A 19,467-nucleotide genomic window follows, 5' to 3' on the forward strand; every position below is an offset into this window, starting at 1 on the left:
ATTATTTCTGTTGCTACTTCATAACTGTAATTTTGCTACTGTTATGAATCGTAATGTAAATATCTGATATGCAGGATGTCTTAGGCAACCCCTGTGAAAGGGTTGTTCGACCCCCAAAGGGGTCGCGATCCACAGGGTGAGAACCGCTGATGTAGAGGCAGTGGTCAGAGGTGAGGTTCTAGAGAAGGTATGTCAAACTCAAAGGCTACTTCGGGCCAAACAAGGTTTAAGTTTACATGGGCTGCAAAAAAACAAAAGCTTCAATTTTCATAGAAACGTAGATTCATTTCGATAGAGACATGCTGAATGCAAAGGGCTGAAATAAATAATTATTAACATAAACATTTTTAAAAAATATGTTTTTATTTTTTCAGAGAGGAAGGGAGCGGGAGATACCAATAGAAACATCAATGATGAGAGAGAATCATTGATTGGCTGCCTCCTGCACGTCCCACAAAGGGATAAAGCCCACAATCTGGGCATGTGTCCTTGACCAGAATTGAACCTGGGACCCTTCAGTCCGCAGGCCGACACTCTACCCACTGAACCAAACGGCCAGGGCTAAAATAAGAACATTTAAAAAATAAATTTTTTATTGAATATTAACTTAACCACCGAATAACTGCACAAATTAATAAGTGTAACGCAAATATTTTTCTTGTTCTCTGAAAGTTAAGTATTTCCTGTTGCGCACACCAAACAAGTCAGTACAAGTTTAATGAGGTGGCATTTGGCTGCTAAAATATTCGCTGCTAGTATTAGTGGAGATAAATGCTGTGCCAGTGCATAAGGGAAATGAATGCAACACGATTATAGTAATCTGTCATTAGTGAACGTTGTAGTTCGTTATTAATAACTAGAGGCCCGGTGCCTGTGCACCCGTGGGGTCCCTTGGCCTGGGAATCGGGCTGAAACCAGCTCTCTGACATCCTCCAAGGGGGGTCCTGGATTGTGAGAGGGCAGTTCTCCAGTGAGGCACTCATGAATGGGGCTCCCTCCTCGCTGGTTCTGGGAGCGTCACCTGAGAAAGGATCTGCCAAGTCACTGCAGCAGGGCAGCTCCTGGCTGAGTGTCTGCTCCCCTGGTGGTCAGTGAGTGTCATGGCTACCAGTCGGAGGGTCGCTTAGGCTTTTGTATATATCGATTATGTATAACAGGATATTGTAAAAAGTTATGAAATTTCAATTAAAACATTTCTTACATACCATTATATTGGCTGAACCACGAAAATATTCGTTGTGGGCCGCCTCGAGTTTGACATGCTTGTTCTAGTCTACCTGGCTGGGCCACAGCGGAGCCTGGCAGTTTAAACTCGCTCATGAGAGCACCTGTGAGCCCAGAGACTGAGGGTAGGAGGGCTCTACAGCGCCGCCTCCTGGAAGACAGCCCCATTTGGTGTCCTTAAAGAGCGGGTACCAGGTCCCCGCCGGCTCGCGGGGCCCCGAACCGCAGTCCTACCGGGAGGGCTCTGGCAGCCAGCCGGAAGGGGCGCGGCCAGGGCCTGCGGCCGCCCCGGAAGTGACGCACTGCCACGCTGGCGGTGCGGAAGTGGAGATGGCGGAGCTTTACGTTAAGCCGGGTGAGTGGGGCGGCGGGCTGGGGGCGCTGGGCCCCCCTTTCGGCCCAGGCCGGAGGCGGTGGCGGCGTGGGGTGCAGACCCTCCGGCCCCCCGGGCTCGCTTCACCCTCGCCCTCCCGCCCGCAGGCAACAAGGAGCGCGGTTGGAACGACCCGCCGCAGTTCTCCTATGGGCTGCAGACCCAGGCCGGCGGGCCCAAGCGCACTCCGCTGACCAAGAGGGTCGCCGCTCCCCAGGATGGAGCCCCCAGAGGTGCGTGGGGGCCCAGGGCGCAGAGACCGGCCGAGAATGGGCGGTGCCAGGGATAAGCTTGTCCCGCGGTGAGAGGTTGGAGCCCCAGAGAGGGCCTCGGGGCAGGCCCTTTACTGAGCCCCTTCTCTACTGCCAGGTCAATAAATGGTACGTTGGTTTCAAATACTCTCTTTATGCTTTCATCCAAGGTGCCCTCATCAGACCTATGGTTTAAATGTAGTTTTTACTCTCACATTACTTTCAAATTTTATTTCCAACCCTGATCTCTTCCCAGAACTCCATAGTGATAGATCCATTTGTTTGTTCTACCTCTTCACCTGGCTATATAATAAACATTTCAGACTTGACTTGTTATTCATTATCATCTACGAGCACCCACTATGAGCCAGGCATTGTTTGAGGGCGAATTAGACAGCAATGAAGACAGGACGGTTTTTGCTCTCATGGAGTCCACACTATAGTTTCGGAGATACACAAATGAATAGTGGCAAGGGCTCTGCAGAGAAATACAAGTGATGTGAGAGTGACCAGGTAACTAAGGTGTCTGACACTTAAGCTGAAATCTGCATGATGATTAAGAGCTATCTACCCAAAGATCAGGTGCCAGAGCGTTCCGGGCATTGGAAACAGCTAGTGCAAAGGCCTGGAGAACACACCTGGCAAATTCAGAGACTGGCTAGAGCGCAGTGGGCTAGGGATAGAGATAAGCAGGTCGGGGCCAGATCATAGTTGGTTTTGTAAGCCAGGATAAGAGTTTGTATTTTAATCTATGTAAAATTGGAAGCTATTGAGAACTAAAATAGAAGAGGGCTGCCTTTTCCCCTGAGCAGTTCCAGTGCCAATAGAGGGGGTGTGCCCCTGAGGAGGAGGCTCAGATTCAGCTCTTTCAGCACCCCTCTATTTCCAGTACTGAACTTGTCAACTTGCCAGTTTAAACTCTCGGCGAGGAATGATGGAAATTAGGATTTCTTAACCTTGGCACTATTGACATTTTGGGCCGTCTAATTCTTTGTGGTGAGGAACTGCCCTGTACACTGTAGGATGTTTGCAGCGTCCCTGGCCTCTGCCCACTAAATGCCAGCAGTACCCATCTAGTTGGGACAACTATTGGTATCTTTACCCTCGAGGCATAATTTTTCCAGACTGAGAAGCACCGACTAATTTACATTTTAAAAATATCACTGTATATGTTGTGCGGAAAATTTTAGGGAAGAATTGGAAAATTTAGAGACTATTATGGTAACATAGGCAAGATTTAATGACGGATAAGGATGGGAGTACTAGAGGTGCTAGGAACTGGATGGATATGGGATGTGGTGGAGAGTCAGTAGGAGTGAGTAGGTGAGGGTAAGAAGAATCGATGTAACTGAATTTTTGCTTGAGGACTTGGCTGATATTGTTCACTGACTAGAGAACAGTGGTTGGGGGTGGGAGGCGGGGGAGCAAGCTTTCTGTCTTGGCCATGTTAAGTTTGGGCTGCCGTTTTGGGGGAGAGGTATAGTCCAGAATTACAAAAATGAGTCACCATCTCGTATGGATCGGATTTGATGTCAGATTTGACTAAGTTACCTGGGGAAAGTGAGTGGATAGAGGCCTAAAGAGGCTCTAAGACAGAGGCCCTAAGGCTCTGTAGCATTTCAAGAATGAGTAGAGAAGGAATTAACAAAGGAGACTGAGAAATAGCCAAAGAAATAGGAGGAAAAGTAAAATTTATTCTGGGAGAGAGTAAAATCTTTTTGGCGTGATTTTAATTGTTTTAGACAGGAAGGGAAAGGAATATACACAAAGAAAAATCAATTCGTTGTCTCCTGCACACCCCCTACAGGGATCAAGCCCACAACCTGGGCACCTGCCCTCTTGGTTCATTGCTGGATGCTCAACCACTGAGCCAGGCCAGAGAGTAAAATCTTGAGTCAAATGTGATGAATGCTGCTGAGAGATCAAGTAAAAGAAAAGGAATCACTAGTATTGATTACATGGTGATGATTGATGACCCTAAGAGCAGTATGTGGAGTGATGAGAGCAGAAACCATGCTGGGATGGGATGGGATGAAGAGAGAATATGAAAAGAGCAAGAGAAGTAACTATAGCCCACTCATTCAAGAAATTCTGCTTGAAGCAGAGAGGAGAAAGGGGGTGGGTAGACTTTGAGGTAAGGGGGGGTATTAAGGTAGTATACATTGGTGTGTTTGTATGCAGATAGGATGGTTCAGTTGAGGAGGAGAACTAATGGTGCAGGAGAAAGGGGATAATTGCAGAAGGCAAGAGGCTGGGTGCAGAGTTCAGCTAGAGAGATGGCCTCTGATAGGAGCAGGGACCTTTCATCTATTGAAAGAGGAAGAAAGTGGCCACTCATGTGGGTGGGTTAGTAGAACTGGTAGTGAGAATATGAGAGCTCCTGTTGAATGACTTTACTTTCTCAGTCAAATATGAGGCAGGATCAGAAGTAGAGACAGCAGGGAAGGGTAAAGAAGGGGGCAGGGTAAAAAGTTTAGAGGTAAGATGTGAAAATACTTGTTTCAAAGAGTGGAAAAACGAGCAGAATAGGATTTTCAAACAGCATTGGATACCTTTTGGAATCTGTAGCCATGGTTTTATTTTTAAATTAAAAATTTTTTTTTTTTATTTGTTTCAGAGAGGAAAAGAGATAGAAACATCAATGATGAGAATCATTGATTGGCTGTCTCCTGAACGCCCCCCACTTGGGATTGAGCTAGCAACCCAGGCATATGCCCTTGACTGGAATTGAACTTGGGACTCCAATCCACAGGCCAGTGCTCTATCCACTGAGCCATACCAGCTAGGGCTGTAGTCATGGGATTTAAAGTCAACTCCTCAGCATGGTTTTATTTTTCCTCCCAGCAAGTGTAGGCAAGTTGTGTTTACCAGGAAAATGGGACAGTTAAGTGGGGTAAGAGTGTTTATAAGGCAGTGATTTTAATGTATGGTTAAATCTGAGTAGCTGAGCTGGAAGGGTAGGAGTGGTGATTAGATTTTGGAGATGGTTCAGTGTTGTTGGGAACACAGCAGAGGGGAAATGAGAGGCCGAGGTAGGGTGGAAAAAACGATCACTGAAGGTGAGGAGGTCAAGAAATTGATGCCAAATTATTCAGTCTCCATCTCAGAGATTTCTTCTGATCCCCCCCCCCCCCAAATAAATAAATAAATAAATAAATAAATAAATAAATAAAAAGGGCTTCCACCTCCTTCATGTGGATGTTGACGCCTAAGACTAAATTCTTGACCTTTCTCCTCTAGTCTTTCTGTAGTGGTTCCACCATCCCATTACTCAAGTCAGAAGCCAGGTCATCTTTGACTCCTCTCCCTCACCCCTAATACACCACGTCCTGTTGTGACTCCCTCCTAAATAAATCTGACCGCTCCATTTCCCTCATCTCTCGTTTTTCACACGAGTCCATGCCAGCTTCTCTCTTCAGGACCACTACTCCATAACCTCCCAATTGGTGTCCCTGCCTCCATTCTTGACCTATTCTCATCAACTTTTCAGAGCTTACAGAAATAATATCTTTACTTTTCCTGCCTCTTAGGCACTGCCCTTACCTCTAGTATGTTTCCTTTAACTGTTCATGGTTTCATCTATCTCATCCATTAGTTCTTAACTTTGTGTTTTTTTGCTACACACTATCTAGCAGCTGTGTCTATATTCTTTTCTTAAAATATATTTTTATTGATTTCAGAGAGAAAGGGAGAGGGAGAGCTAGAAACACCAGTGATGAGAGAGAATCATTGATCAGCTTCCTTTTGCACACCCCCTATTGGGGATCAAGCCCGCAACCCGGGCATTTGCCCTCAAACCTGGGGACCATTCAGTCGCAGGCTGACACTATCCACTGAGACAAACCGGCTAGGGCCTGTATCTATATTCTTAATCATCACTGAAACTAAAATAAATGCCATTATGGTAATATCCCCATTTTATAGAAGAGGAATCCAAGCTCAGGTTAAAAGTAACTTGCCCAATGTCTCATTGTGGGTGGGCTGGGATAAAATTTGGTGCCCTTCTAGGTAGGTCCCTCTATTCCTCCTATTCACTTGATCTATTTTCTTTGTATTACGCAACACAATTTGGTGATTTTTCTTGTCCCCACTACCCACCACTTCCTCAAGCTCTCTGAGATCAGGAACCTAATCTGCCTAGTTTACTACATTCTCTCTCTCTCTGGTGCCTCGCACATTGTCTGGCACATAGTAGAGACTTCATAAATACTTATTTTTCAATTAATGAGTTGTCTCAGAGAGTTGAGCTTCTTACAGACTGTTTCAGCAGCTATGCCTATGTTTGTTTGATCCTGCTTTACCTTTTCAGTCCCCCCCTCAGAGACTTCTCCTGGGCCCTCCCCAGCGGGGCCTCCACCTCCTTCAAGTACACCTTCTAGGCCCCCAGTGGGGAGTTGTCCTGCCTCCACTGTGGATCCCGTAGATTTTCCAGTCACTGATTGTGAGACTCTGCTGGAAGATGTGCTGAAACCTTTGGAACAGGCATTGGATGACTGTCGTGGCCACACAAAGGTAAACCCTGGCACTGTGGTGGGATGATGGGGAGGGTTCCTATTGACAGCCAGATGCAAGGATGGCTCCCAGAGGTAGACCCTGTGATCCTAAGGGCAGTGGCTCTTAACCCTTTCAAGTTATGGACTCCTTTGGGATCTAAGGCCTTCCCAGAAAAGTAAACAGTGTTTCAGGAGGGTTCAAGGCACTTCGGAAGACCAGTCAGAAGAGGCTTGTAGGAATGAAAGTTGAATTTAATTCCCATTAGTGATAAACAGCCTGATTATGATACCTAGGCCATTCAGAGCAGGCCCTGCTGATTTTGCGCTCGGAGGGAGAGAAACCCTCTTGCCATCTATAGTGTTTCTTAAGTTATCTGGAGACAAGGGATTTGAAGAGTCTTAAAGTAGCATAGTAATTTTCATCCATTTGATTCTTAGTTTCCTTATTTGTAAAGTAGCACTGTAAAGTGAGTTTTTGAGGTCTGAGAATGCCTTACATGCATTTTTCTTGGAAATATCCTTAAGTTTCATCAAATTCTTAGTGGGCCGCTAATCTTTGGGTAAAGAACCAGAACGCTAAGATTAAGTGTAAAGAAGTTCCTGGGCCAGAGAAAGCAGGTGCTTCCTACGTGGTGCTCGGTTTCTGTGCCCCTGTTGTGGCAGCACTGACTTGCAGTGCTCTCTGTCTCTTAGAAGCAGGTATGTGATGACATCAGCCGACGCCTGGCTCTGCTGCGAGAACAGTGGGCTGGGGGGAAGCTGTCCACGCCTGTGAAGAAGAGGATGGCGCTGCTGGTGCGAGGTATCGGTGCCTTATCCTGCTGTGGCTGGCTGAGCTGGAACAGGGAGTGAGGTTTTGAGGGAGGAGTGGGAGCTGTCTGCCCCAGACTACTTGCTCAGCCTTTCTCTCTCTCCCCTCAGAGCTTTTAAGCCACCAGTGGGACGCAGCAGACGACATCCACCGCTCACTCATGGTTGACCACGTGACCGAAGTCAGTCAGTGGATGGTGGGAGTTAAAAGATTAATTGCAGAAAAGAGGAGTCTGTCTTCAGAGGAGGAGGCTAATGAAGAGAAAACTGCAGTCACAGCCGAGAACCAGACCATACCAGAACAGGATCCATAATCCTATGGGTTCTCCAGACTCAACTCACACCATCTCCTATGCCTTGGCATGGGAGGCCTTGTCTCACGTGGCTTCCTCTTAGCACTTGGGAGACTCTCTGCCCTGTTGGGTTCCCTGGCCTGACCCAACTCTGGGGGAAGAGGTCCCATCTAGGCCACAGGGTGGTCGGTGGTCACTTGTTATCCCTAACGTATGTTTCAATAAAAACATCTCAATGTGGGCCCTGGTTAGGAGATAAACCCTTCTTATGCCAAAGTGGTCACTTCTGGTGTCCTTGATTGCCCTCTCTCTCTGCACCCTACAAAGTTCTGTTCTTCCTCTATTCATCATGAATGGCCTTACTAGGCATGACCAGATTACTGTCCTCCACTTTTTCCCAAATCAGAACTAAGCGCATATCCCTTGCTGGGCTGAGTAACCCTATCTTTGTATGATTTCATTTCAGCATGAGAGCAGAGGTTCAAGTAGCATGGGGAGCATTTTCCTTCAAGAAAAGGAGATTGCCTTGTTTGCACTGTATCATCTTGAGATTTACAAGTGCTGTGGAGATTAGGATCAGATATTAGAACATAGCTAAATACATTGGAGGCGAAAAAGACCAGATTCCTGAGATATGGGATCGTGACATTTTTTTCTTGGGAGAGGGGGATATATTTATGACTATTTAGGAATTAGCTGCTGCCTCAGTTTGGGCCTCAATTGGGTCCTGAGGTCTGTTCTTTGAAGATAACAGAGTCAGGTTGAGGGGGCCTGTGAGGTCTAGAACAGGCTTGGAATAAGAAGACTGGGATTGGTACTTATAACTGGGAGGCAGAAAAGACATGGGGAGAGACCAGAGAAGGCTAAAAGGTTAGGGCATTGCCTCTTTTCCCCCTGGTTTGGTACAGACGAGGGAGGGGTAATTGGAGAGGCCTGATTTTAGGAAGGCTGCTTCCTGGAAAGGCTGGAACAGCCCTTGGCAGGGGTCAGGCTAGTGCTGTTTATGAGTTGGTAGCTTCGATAGCTTGTCCCTATAGCCTGCCACAGGCTCTAATTGCTTATAGAAGTGGGTTCAATCTGAATTGGGAAGGAGCTGGGACCTCTGATCCTAACCAGGTGTGTGGCTGAGATGGGAAGATAAGCACTGAGAACATTGGAGCCGAGGCATTTCTTTGAATATTTACTAAGCAGTGAGACAAGTGACAACTCCATTCCCCCCAGTCCTCACCTCAGCCTGAGTGTGGGGCTGGGGTTGGGAGGAGTGCTTACAAACCGAACAGAAAGTAGAGTTAAGGGCTTGGCAAGGTGCCCACTCCTTATCCTTGGTCTAGCTGCCTCAGAACTAAGGCCCAGAGTCAAGCACTCCCAGATTAGATGAGGCCAGCTGGTCTTTGGATACCCCAGGAAGAGGTGGTGGCAGCAGCGGCATGAGGGATTCCTGTAACTCCACACACGGGTCATCTGCACTGGATTAGATGTCCATTTCAAATTGTGCGTCATCTGGAGAGAGAAAAGGCAGGGGGACTGGTTGCTGGGCTGAGGGTCTGCAGGCTCAGCTTTAGTGCAGAAACCACTCAAACTTGAACCCCCACTCTAAACCAGTGCATTTCGACTCGGGCATTTCTTATTTTTAATTCAGTTCCTGCTTTCCTTACCGGTTATCTCTTCCTCTGTCTCCTTCTGTTCCTTCAGCTCCTCCAGCTTGGAGGATGGGGCTGTGGGAAGAGTTGTGACCCCGGGAATCTGAGGGAGGCAGCAGGGGGGTGTCCGGGCAATGGGTGAGTTCTTGCACTCCAGCAGGAACTTTCTGTCGTAGATGATCCTGGTGCCTGTCAAGGGGTAGGGGCTGCGTAAGAGGCAGGAGCTTGGGTACAGAGTTGTCTGGGGCCCTGGAAAGGCCTTTTAGGGACCTTGGGGGTCACATTTCCTTGTGTTTTAAAGGGCTACTGCCCTGGAGTCCACCGGATCTCAGCTGATGAGCATTCACAGCACTTGAAGATTTCCAGGCTTAACCAGGATATGGCTAAGCAAGTGGGCCATCCCAGCTGGCCCAGGCAGGAGCTTTTGGCTTAGGGGAGCTTCAGATTTTGGCTCTAGGAGAACCAATTTGGAGCTCAGGTACTTCAGGCTGCTCTTCTCTGGCTCTGCAACTTCACTGCTGTTTCACAAGGTGGGGCCTAGACTTTCAGCCTTAGTTGGATCAGGAAATCAAATAACAGATGTGAAGGCGGCTCACCCAGTGGCACCTGGGCTCTGATATCCTGTGGGGAGGAGCTGTGTTCCGCGCAAAACAAGAACATGCTGTACTTATCCTGACCCCTCCCAAGTCCTATCAGGCTCAGCCCAGCCTAAAGGAAATTGGCACCTAATCTTGTCCTCAAAGGGCCCTGCCTTACCCTTGTTCTCCACCCTCCCCTCAGCCTCCACGTGGCAGGAACCCCTGGATGGGAAGCCCAGCAGCTCATAATCCCAAGCTGCTTGTGCAATCCAACAGCCGCTAGCCAGCCAGCCACAGATACACCGAAGTCCATGCCCCTAACTGACGGCCTGATCTAGCAACTTTGCAAAACCTGGAGATTCCTGCTTAGGCCACCCTCAGTTGAGGCCTCGGCCTCCAAGGTGGCAAAGTCGGGAGGAGCGGGTAAGCAAAGTGCCCGAAACTCAGGCCAGTGAGGATCTCAGCCCCAGTCACCCGGAAACGGTTTGGGCTTCACCCGCCCTCCTCTACCTTCCCCAAGCTACAACCAGCAGAGGGGCCCCTGGACCAGCTCAAGTCCGAACCTCCCCACCCCCGCCCTCCATAGCACACCCGCGCTGTCCACCCCGCGCCCGGAGGACCCCAGCCCGGCCTGCTGACCTCCCGGGGTAGTGGCGTACAGCGTGCCCCCCGGCGTGGTGCTGTAGCAGTCGGGCAGCCGGTCTCTGCCCCCGGGAATCGGGCAGCTCGTGAACGTGGACATAGCGAGCGAGAGGAGCAGGAAGGCAAGCGGCTGGTACGGAAGACGCGGAGCGCAGCAGAGTCTGAGGCGGACTCTGCTGACCACGTGCGGCCGCAGCCACAACACTTGGTTGACGTCACGCCCGGGGCGGGCCACCGGCCGTCACTCAACGTGAGTTCCGCCCTCGATGGAGCAAGCCCAGGGCTCAGTAAAAGTCGGAGAGAGTTCATTGGCCCGCCACCCTCTGAGTCCTGCAATCGCTGTTACTTACTAGTCACTGTTTACAGCTGGGCGCCGGGGACAAGTGAGGTACACCTTACTGCCATATATTAATTCACCCATTCCTTTAAACAGTTTAAGACACTAAATACATTTTACAGGCGAGGAAACTAAAATCCCAGAGAGATTAAGTCACTGGTTCACAGTCACGTATCTTCTAGGAGTCCGGGAAGCTGGAATTCAGAACTGATTGTATCTGATTCCAGAGCCTGTGCCTTTCAGCGCAGCTGAGTACTGCCTCCCATTAATCAATTACAATACAGGGTGAAGGCCTGGTACACAGCAGAAGTGGGGAGGGCGGGGATGAAGGAGTAATATCTGGAAGGATGAATAATGGTTGGGGGGTAGGAGAGTTTGCTCTCTCATCTGTCAGCCACAGCTAACCTAACCTCAGGAAACTAAGGAAGGGCAGGAGGCTGATGAGGAGTGCTTGTTCTTCCATTCTCTGGAAAGGAAGGTCAGAGAGTCTGGCCTTGGAAGGTTTTTTGATCACACTGATATAAAAGGAAGAAGGAGAGGGGGTGGGAGAATAAGTCTACTACCTATATACACTAAAAATCACTTCATCCAGTTGTTTTCTGGTTTAAAACCAGAGTACTTCTACACCTCCTACCCTCCAAATAAAGTACAGACCACCTGACTTCATGCATTTATCAATATTACTTCAGCTCTGGCTTCATCAGATTTCCCCTTAGCTCTGATTCCTTCACTCATTAATTAAAAAAACCCTATTTTATAAGTCAGAGCTTCTCAAACTTTAGTGTGCACATAAATAACTTGGAGAGCTTGTCATATGAGAATTCTGGCCCTAACTGGTTTTGCTCAGTGGATAGAGCATGGGCCTGTGGATTGATGGGTCCCAGGTTCGATTCCGGCCAAGGGCATATGCCTGGGTTGTGGGCCTGATCCCCAGGAAGGGGTGTGCAGGAGGCAGCCAATCAATGATTCTCTCTCATCATTGATGTTTCTATCTCTCTCCCCCACTCTTCCTCTCTAAACTCAATAAAATATATTTTTTAAAAATGAGAATTCTGATATAGGTTTGGGATGGGACCTGAAATTCTGGGTTTTTAATAAGATCCTGGGTAATGCAGACCCTTGATTCAGCAGGTCCTTAGAATCACACTTCAGGGATCAAGGATCTATCTATATATATATATTTTTTAAAATATATTTTATTGATTTTGTACAGAGAGGAAGGGAGAGAGATAGAGAGTTAGAAACATCGTTGAGAGAGAGTCATCGACCAGCTGCCTCTTGCACACCCCCTACTGGGGATATGCCCGCAACCAAGGTACAAGCCCTTGACCGGAATCGAACCCGGGACCCTTCAGTCCCCAAGCTGACGCTCTATCCATTGAGCCAAACCGGTCTCGGCAAGGATCTATATATTTTTTATGTTCTAAAGATATATTTGATCCCCTTATAAAGTAGTGTATACTTAAAGTGTCTTAGCAGTGTTGGAGGGTAAGGCTTGGGAGCAGATTATGAGGAGCCATTTCTGACAACTGAGCTTTTAAGCAGTTAAGTTGTCTGGTGGGGGGAAGGGAGGATGGGATGGAGAACAGTGAGAATGAAGGTGAAGACTCCAGTCTAGTGAAATGGGGTGGGCAAAAGGGCAGTGACTGTGAGGAAGGAGAGAAGTGGAGGGGATCCAGATAAACAGAGGAGAAAGGATAAGGTGACTGATTAAGGTTAGGGGAAGGGAAAGGGGGATAAATGAGGATAAACTTCCCAATCTCCTGACTTGAGATCTTGGTAGCTAGTAATAGCACTCAATATAACAGAGAACACAAGGGAAAGGGCTCATCTTATATTGGGGATGTCTGATGTGCCTGGAATGGAGAAGCACAACAAGGAGCTACCGTGTTTCCCCGAAAATAAGACATCCTCCAAAAATAAGACCTAGCACATGGAAAGATAAGACATCCCCTGAAAATAAGACCTAGCGTAACTTTGGGAGAAAAAATTAATATAAGACACTGTCTTATTTTTGGGGAAACAGGGTAGATATGCTGGTCTGAGGTTCAGAGAACTTTGAGCCAATGATGCATATTTAAGTGGAGTGAAATCTAAGAACAAGGGGTACGATATCATTTGGTAAGAAGATAAACGAAAGAGGTTGGGCACATCAACATGTGGAGGAAGAGGATTCACCAAAAGAGCTGAGAAAGATCAGCCAGAGGAGGAGAACTAGAGAGAAGTTTAAGTGGCTTCTAAAAGAATTAGTGTGGAAATGAGGTTTCCCTTCTGTTAATCCCTACTACAAAACAACAGCAGCAGGTTGTTATATTATAAGACTGCTGGTAGAAGATTACTTTTCTTGATTACCCATTGGAGTATGGGAACTTAATCTGCCTAAATCTACAAGAAAATATCAGGTCTCTGCCACCAGACAAATTACAGTTGACCCTTTAACTATGCAGATTTTTTCACTACACAGTCAGTCCTCCATATCCCCTGGTTTTGAATCCAAAGAGCTAAAAAGTATGCATTATTCTATGCCATCTACACTAATAAAAAAGAAAGATGCAAATTGACTGTACCTTCATGACATTCACAAGCCAATCAGGAGTATGCAAATTAACCAAAGATGGCAGGTCAATTTGCATATGCGGAGTGGCTCAGGCAGGACGCAGGCATTCCACACCACCCTGGCCACTTGGGATCTCTGGGCAGGGGAAGGCGGAAAGGCAGCTCCAGGCCGGAGCAAAGGTGGCGGAAGGAAGCCAGGGAAGGAAGGCCCATTCTTGCACAAATCTTCATGCATCAGGCCTCTCATTTTATATAAAGGACTTGAGCATCTTAAATTCTGGTGTCTATAGGGAGTCCTGGAACCAATCCTTTGTTCATATACTAAGGGACAATATCATCAAGATAAAACGGGAGTTGAAAAGTAATCACAAAACAGGTTTGCAATTGTATCATTAGATTCTTGATTTGTTTTCCAAATTAGGTCTTGAATCCCAGCCTCCTGCCCTTGTTTGGTGGTGATCTTAATACACTTAAGTTGTGGATAATTAAAACCATCTTTTTCTCACCCATTTCCTAATAGGAGTGTGAGGGTAAAGGAACCTGCTTGTTGGCAAATGGTGACAAATCTTTGAGAATGAATAGAAAATGCAGTATTATCAGAGCCCCCCACCCCAGGGCAGGGTCCACTAGAAGACGTCACAACCAGCCACACTTCTTGGTAGAAGATATCTGGGCTCGTTAGAGAACAAGGTGTTCAGAAGCTGTTTTCCTACAGGCTTGTTTGCCTCTTCCTGGGATCACAATGTGGTCCAAAGGTCTTACTTAAACAGTGGGACAGAACCGTGTAAACAAAACACGCCTCTCTGTTTGGCTTGAAACATTATATATGACCAGCCTTTCCCCTCTACAAGCTACCTCAAGCATACGATGGCCCCTTCATATAGTAATTTTGGAAGAGAGTTTGACCAGATCTCTAAGAACAGATAGAAACTGTAGTTCCGAGTCCTGAGATTTCTTACCTCTGGTGAGGAGAGGGCCCCACTGGCTGTCCAACTCTCTTCTTCACTCTGCTTAGCTGAGGCGGTGGGATTTCCCCTTTGAGAGCAGGGACTGAAGGAAGCAGACTGGCCTATAAAAGGGCAAGTCAGCACACTGTAGCCACAACAGGTTTAAAGGGTCTTAAACATCAGCAATTTTATGGATAGTGGATTTTTATTTTTATTTTTATATTGAACACTACTCAAATAAGTGGGTCCAGAAACCTTGATCATATAATTTTATTCCTTGAAAGAGGTGTTGTTCTCATAGGGTTTGATCTATGTCTCAGCAGGATGTTTCTTAATGACATGAGGGCTCATAGTGATGTGCAATGTTTTCTTCTTCCTCCACTAAAATCTCAAAATCAATAATGGATTCCACAACAGCAGACTTTTATTCTATGTGAGAATCAATGGTAGGAGCTCTTACCATTAGCAATGTAAACATTGTAGGAGCTCAAACCTTAGCAATGTAAACACCTTATTGGCTTCTAGTATTCTGGAATATACCGTATATTCTCATTCATAGGAAAAGGGAGAGAATCTGTCCTAGAACTAGGGTTCAATAATGTTCAATTTCATTTTTAGATGAGAAAAGTGAAGCCCAGAAATAAGAAATTATTTGCCTAAGGTCATATAGCTTCAAGCGGCAGAAATAAAAATAATTTAGGCTTCTGACTCTAGTTCCACTGTACCCAGACTGCCTCCCCCCCAAATCCCTTGTATATTTTGTGATCATGGTATCTCCCTACCAGGTATGTATCCCCCTTGTATATTTTGAAAGTAATTAAGTCCTTACCTGAGCTAGGTTTAATCCAAGGTTCAGGTTGGTAAAAATAGCAGTAAAGTAATACCAGGAAGAGGTAAGACAGAGGAAGAAGAGATTATAGCAGGCAAAATGGGATGGGGAGTAGGCAACTGGGATCCAAATGGTCAGAAAGAAGGCAGTGCTGGTAAGAGGCAGGGAGGAGGTTAGTTTAAGTAAATACACAGCTTCTATTTTTTCCCCCTAATTCTTCTAGGGGGTTTCTCATAATTGCCTCTCTTTCTCATGGGTACTAGTTCCTAAGCTGAGATATAATTTTTCATTCTGTTGTTCTCAAGGTGCAGAAGATAGGAAATGTATTATAGTTAAGATAGAACAAAACTCACCTTTTTTGTCCCAAATAATAATTTATTTAATATCATCTCTCACTGGCATGTGTATGTTTCATCAAGAGTCATTTAATTCATTTCACTAATAATAGGTGATTTTTTTGTTATTGATAAATGGAAACAGCAGGATATGTAGGTGATCAAAGGGATCTTTTACCCTCCTCAAGGTAACAGAGTCTCTTGAGAACACTTGATGTAGTTATCAAGCACTACAAAGGCAAAATCTTCCAATACCAGTGATATATATGCTCCAAATCCACTCAAAATAGAAAATAAGGCATGAGGTTAAGGAAGTTCTCATATGTAAGATGATATGGAAGACAAAGTAGCAGGTATGTCCAACACAGAATAAACATGGTGTGTTTCATCTAGTGGTAGCTTTAGGAGCCAGGCTGAGAAGATTAACTGTTGGTATAACAGTAGAAAAGTACTGCTTGCATGGTTCTACCCCTAATGACTATTTTTCTGTGCATACTTTTTTCTTTCTTTCTTTCTTTCTTTCTTTGGTTGATTTTTTGTTGTTATTTTTTGTCTGTGCATCCTTCTTTGCCTTGATATGAGTTTTGGCTTCTCTGTCAGCCCCCAAACATTTTCTTGTTTGCTTACTTCATTTGTTTTTAATCCTCACCGAGAATACTTTCCCCATTGACATTGTTTTTTATTTTTAGAGAAGGGTGGAAGGGATGGGAGAGAAATATCGATGTGAGAGAGACATATCACACATTGAATGGTTGCTTCCCACACAAGCCCTGACCAGAGCCCGGGATCAACCCTACAATCAAGGTACATGGTCTTGATCATAATCGAACCAAGGACCCTTCAGGCCATGGGCCAATGCTCCAACAACTGAACCAAACCAGCTAGGGCACATGTGTCAAACACAAGGCCCGTGGGCCAAATCCAGCCCGCCAGGCCTTGCAATGTGGCCCGCACCGCGCTGTCATCACTGCACTCCGCTGTCAGTTTATGACATTGTCAGTTTATGACTGTTCAGTAAACCATTCGGCCCGCGATTTAGGCTGGATTTTAGATTTTGGCCCCTTCTCTGATTGAGTTCGATACCCCTAAGCTAGGGCAATGGTTCCTTTTTTTTTTTTTTTAGAGAGAGAAGATAGAAGAGAAAGAGAGAGAGAGAGAGAGAGAGAGAGAGAGAGAGAGAGAGAGAGAGAGAGAGAGAGAAGGAAAGAGAGAGAGAGAAAGAGAGAGAGAAACACTGATTTGTTCTTTCACTTATGTATGTATTCATTGTTTGCTTCTTGTATGTGCCCTGACTGGGGGATAGAATCTGCAACCTTGGCATATTGGGATGATGCTCTAACCAAGTGAGCTACATAACTCAGATTCTATTGCATCAGCCTCTCGGCTTAGCCTATCGTTTTTGGCCAAAGCAGTACATCCCAGTATTCCTGTGGTTAGCTTTAAACATATTGATTCTTCATAGTTGGACTAATTCTGGAACTAAGCCCAGAATTAGTCACATATTTGTAAGCATTACTCAGCTAATTCAACAATACAAGAGAAAATAAGAGCCATTTCTGCCCCCTCCTATGTCTCAATCCAATCAAAACCTAAAACATATAAAACCAAAATATTTAGATAAAAAAGTCAGGATGCATAAAAGGAGCCTGAAGTTGATGAGTTGGGTGCAGTTTGTTCAGTATTATCTGATTGAAATCCTATTGTTCTTCATGACATATTCATGATCCATAAAAAGCTAAAACCTATCAATCTGCTAATGATAGATTTTAATCAATGACCTAGCAACAACACACATTGGAGGGGCTTGAAACTTTTTTACTTATAAAATGATATGAAAGAGAAAGAGAACAAGGAATGTTTAATATAGAACAAGTAGATAACTAGTCTTAAAAGAGCTTTTAAGAATGCAATTTAAGAATGGACTCTGAAGTGTAAAATGTGAGAAGCCTCTTACAAATATAGTACTAACAACCTAGTTTAGACTGTGGATTGGGTGGTACCTGCATGATACTGAAAGGATCACACCCCACTTCTAAACACTGTTCATCTTTTTATTGAATATTCTGGTAAATATTTCACATTAATACAGGCTACATTAAGTAGAGCCACTATATGACAAGAAATTTACTCAACTTTTTCCTTTTAAGTATGTAAACAACTGTACATGTATTTACCACCCTAAAAGGTAATCATCTAATTCTCTTCTGCATAAAAGTAGCATTCAGTATGTTTAGCCAAAGCACTAAGTTCAAAATGGCTAAACTAACCACAGAACATAATCAGGTGGATAGGAAATCACTTTGTTCTTATACAATGGACAATCAAATTTCCATTGCTAAAGCCTCAGAGAAAATATCTTAGTTAGGCACATTAAAAAAAAAAAAAAAAATCCCCGGGGTTCTTCCAAGATCATAGGTGTCTCAAACAAGGCTAAAGAATAAGACCTTCTAACTTAGTTGACATATTTGAGATGCATGTTTCCAATATGAGGTGCCCACGTGCCAGGCCAAATCTGAAAAGGGGGAGGAAAAATTGGAATTTCTAATTAGGAATCTTTAGACATTTACAAAATGAATATATAAATGTAATGGCAATTCTGTTTCAGCCTAGGAAGAATACACACACATGAAATAAAATGCTGAGTAGCATCATCTTGATATTGAAAAACTTAATTCAGAACAAGGTAATCAGATGTCATGACTTTTGATATTTAGAACTTGTACTACCCAAAGAATGACATGAAAAATCTGGGGGGAAAAAAAAAAGAAAAAAAAAAAAGAGAAAAGAAAAGAAAAAGAAAAAAAGAGGACTATTAAGTTAATTTTACCTGCTGGGCATCAGTGCATTCCGTTGAATTTTGAATAACTTTTATCATAGGATTCCAAGCAGGATCTGGGTTGTGAAGTCCATTAAATAGAGGGCCTCCTGGAACATCAGCAAGCTGAGGATGCGAGGGTATTATGGTGCCTCCATACATGGAAATTGGCAGACCCTAAAACAGCAGAAAGAAAGGTTTAACCATCAAATAATTATAATGATTCTATAATACCAATCTCTCTAGTTTCCCTTCATTCAAAGAACTCCAGAGAATACTGTAAGTTCAGCACTATATAGTGTTGAGAAACCAAAAGTGTTTATCTGCATCGTCAACACTTTTCAACAAGAAGAGAAAAAAACACAACTCAATCCAATATCCAATCATTAGGAAATTTCCTATATTTGATGAACACATATAATACCTCAATTTTCCCATATTTTAGTTTCACTAATAAACTTGTGCTAAGAAGTAAAGTGGAACTCTATATGACTATTTGCAGCCATAACCTGGCTTTATGGCAACCAGAAAGCTTGCAGAGCAGACAAAAGGGCATTAGGGAGATGGCAGCCAGCCTTTTTATTTTATTTTAAAAAAATATATTTTATTGATTTTTTACAGAGAGGAAGAGAGAGGGATAGAGAGTTAGGAACATCGATGAGAAGAAACATCGATCAGCTTCCTCCTGCACACCCCTATTGGGAATGTGCCCGCAACCAAGGTACGTGCCTTTGATCGGAATTGAACCTGGGACCCTTCAGTCTGAAGGTCAATGCTCTATCCACTGAGCCAAACCAGTTAGGGCTGGCAGCCAGCTTTCTGAGAGGGAGAGGCTGCCCTAAAGCTGTGGCAGCAAAATCCAATTTCTCAGGCTTTCTGGGAAGATGGGGACATCTTCAGGGTAGTTTGAGGACAAACTACTAGAGACAACATATTCCACTCTTGAAATTAGAGAAAGGATCTGGCAAAGTCATGGAAATAAATTAGTTCCACCAAAAGGGAGAATTATTTCAATACAAATATTCCTTAACATGTGACTACATTGGCTGTCAAAGAGTTATTAAGTTACAATATTTGTCAACTCACTTTAGAAAAATCCACAAAACTGCTTGCCATAGGCTGATGAAAAATGTTAGAGGGGGCTACCATTCCAGAATCATCTCTTTCCATTGGCTGATGCTGGGAGAATGTGCTTGGATCTGATAACTGTTGATGCATTGGATGGTTCCCTATCACAGACTGTGACCAACCTGATAAACCTTCTGGAAAGAAGAATTGAAAACAGGGTTTGATATTTATTTGGGTAAAATAACAAAATATTATCACTTTATATTTTTTCATACT

The 19,467-nt window shown here is 44.8% G+C and overlaps 3 protein-coding genes across 7 annotated transcripts in view; 1 reads left to right on the forward strand and 2 right to left on the reverse strand.

Moving 5' to 3' along the window:
• The first annotated feature begins 313 nt into the window (after nucleotides 1-313).
• Nucleotides 314-7,685, forward strand: SRA1 (steroid receptor RNA activator 1). The gene is made up of 5 exons (XM_084885019.1): nucleotides 314-1,579; nucleotides 1,705-1,830; nucleotides 6,158-6,360; nucleotides 7,035-7,143; nucleotides 7,263-7,685. The coding sequence occupies exons 1-5, from the start codon at nucleotides 1,555-1,557 to the stop codon at nucleotides 7,463-7,465; spliced, it is 666 nt and encodes a 221-aa protein (XP_084741145.1). The 5' UTR covers nucleotides 314-1,554; the 3' UTR covers nucleotides 7,466-7,685.
• Nucleotides 7,686-8,611: 926 nt separating this feature from the next.
• Nucleotides 8,612-11,812, reverse strand: EIF4EBP3 (eukaryotic translation initiation factor 4E binding protein 3). Its single transcript, XM_084885035.1, has 3 exons — nucleotides 10,302-11,812; nucleotides 9,100-9,273; nucleotides 8,612-8,944 (listed from the first exon to the last, which is right to left on the reverse strand). The coding sequence occupies exons 1-3, from the start codon at nucleotides 10,402-10,404 to the stop codon at nucleotides 8,916-8,918; spliced, it is 306 nt and encodes a 101-aa protein (XP_084741161.1). The 5' UTR covers nucleotides 10,405-11,812; the 3' UTR covers nucleotides 8,612-8,915.
• A 2,340-nt stretch (nucleotides 11,813-14,152) lies between these two features.
• LOC311623135 (ankyrin repeat and KH domain-containing protein 1) overlaps nucleotides 14,153-19,467 on the reverse strand; it is a gene marked incomplete at its 3' end in the record, with an annotated part of 113,716 nt that continues 108,401 nt past the window's right edge. For 4 of the 5 annotated variants that reach the window (XM_084884924.1, XM_084884925.1, XM_084884923.1 and 1 more), the window contains 3 exons: nucleotides 19,210-19,385; nucleotides 18,136-18,300; nucleotides 17,346-17,820 (listed from right to left, as the gene is read on the reverse strand). In XM_084884924.1, the coding sequence (XP_084741050.1) occupies nucleotides 17,761-17,820; nucleotides 18,136-18,300; nucleotides 19,210-19,385 (401 nt within the window). Of the gene's footprint in view, nucleotides 14,267-17,345; nucleotides 17,821-18,135; nucleotides 18,301-19,209; nucleotides 19,386-19,467 lie in introns of those variants that run through there. The other variant, XM_084884921.1, reaches the window with a different exon arrangement.

The sequence above is a fragment of the Pipistrellus hanaki genome (genome assembly GCF_964339955.1).
Source record: "Pipistrellus hanaki genome assembly, chromosome: 5".
NCBI classification, from domain to species: domain Eukaryota; kingdom Metazoa; phylum Chordata; class Mammalia; order Chiroptera; family Vespertilionidae; genus Pipistrellus; species Pipistrellus hanaki.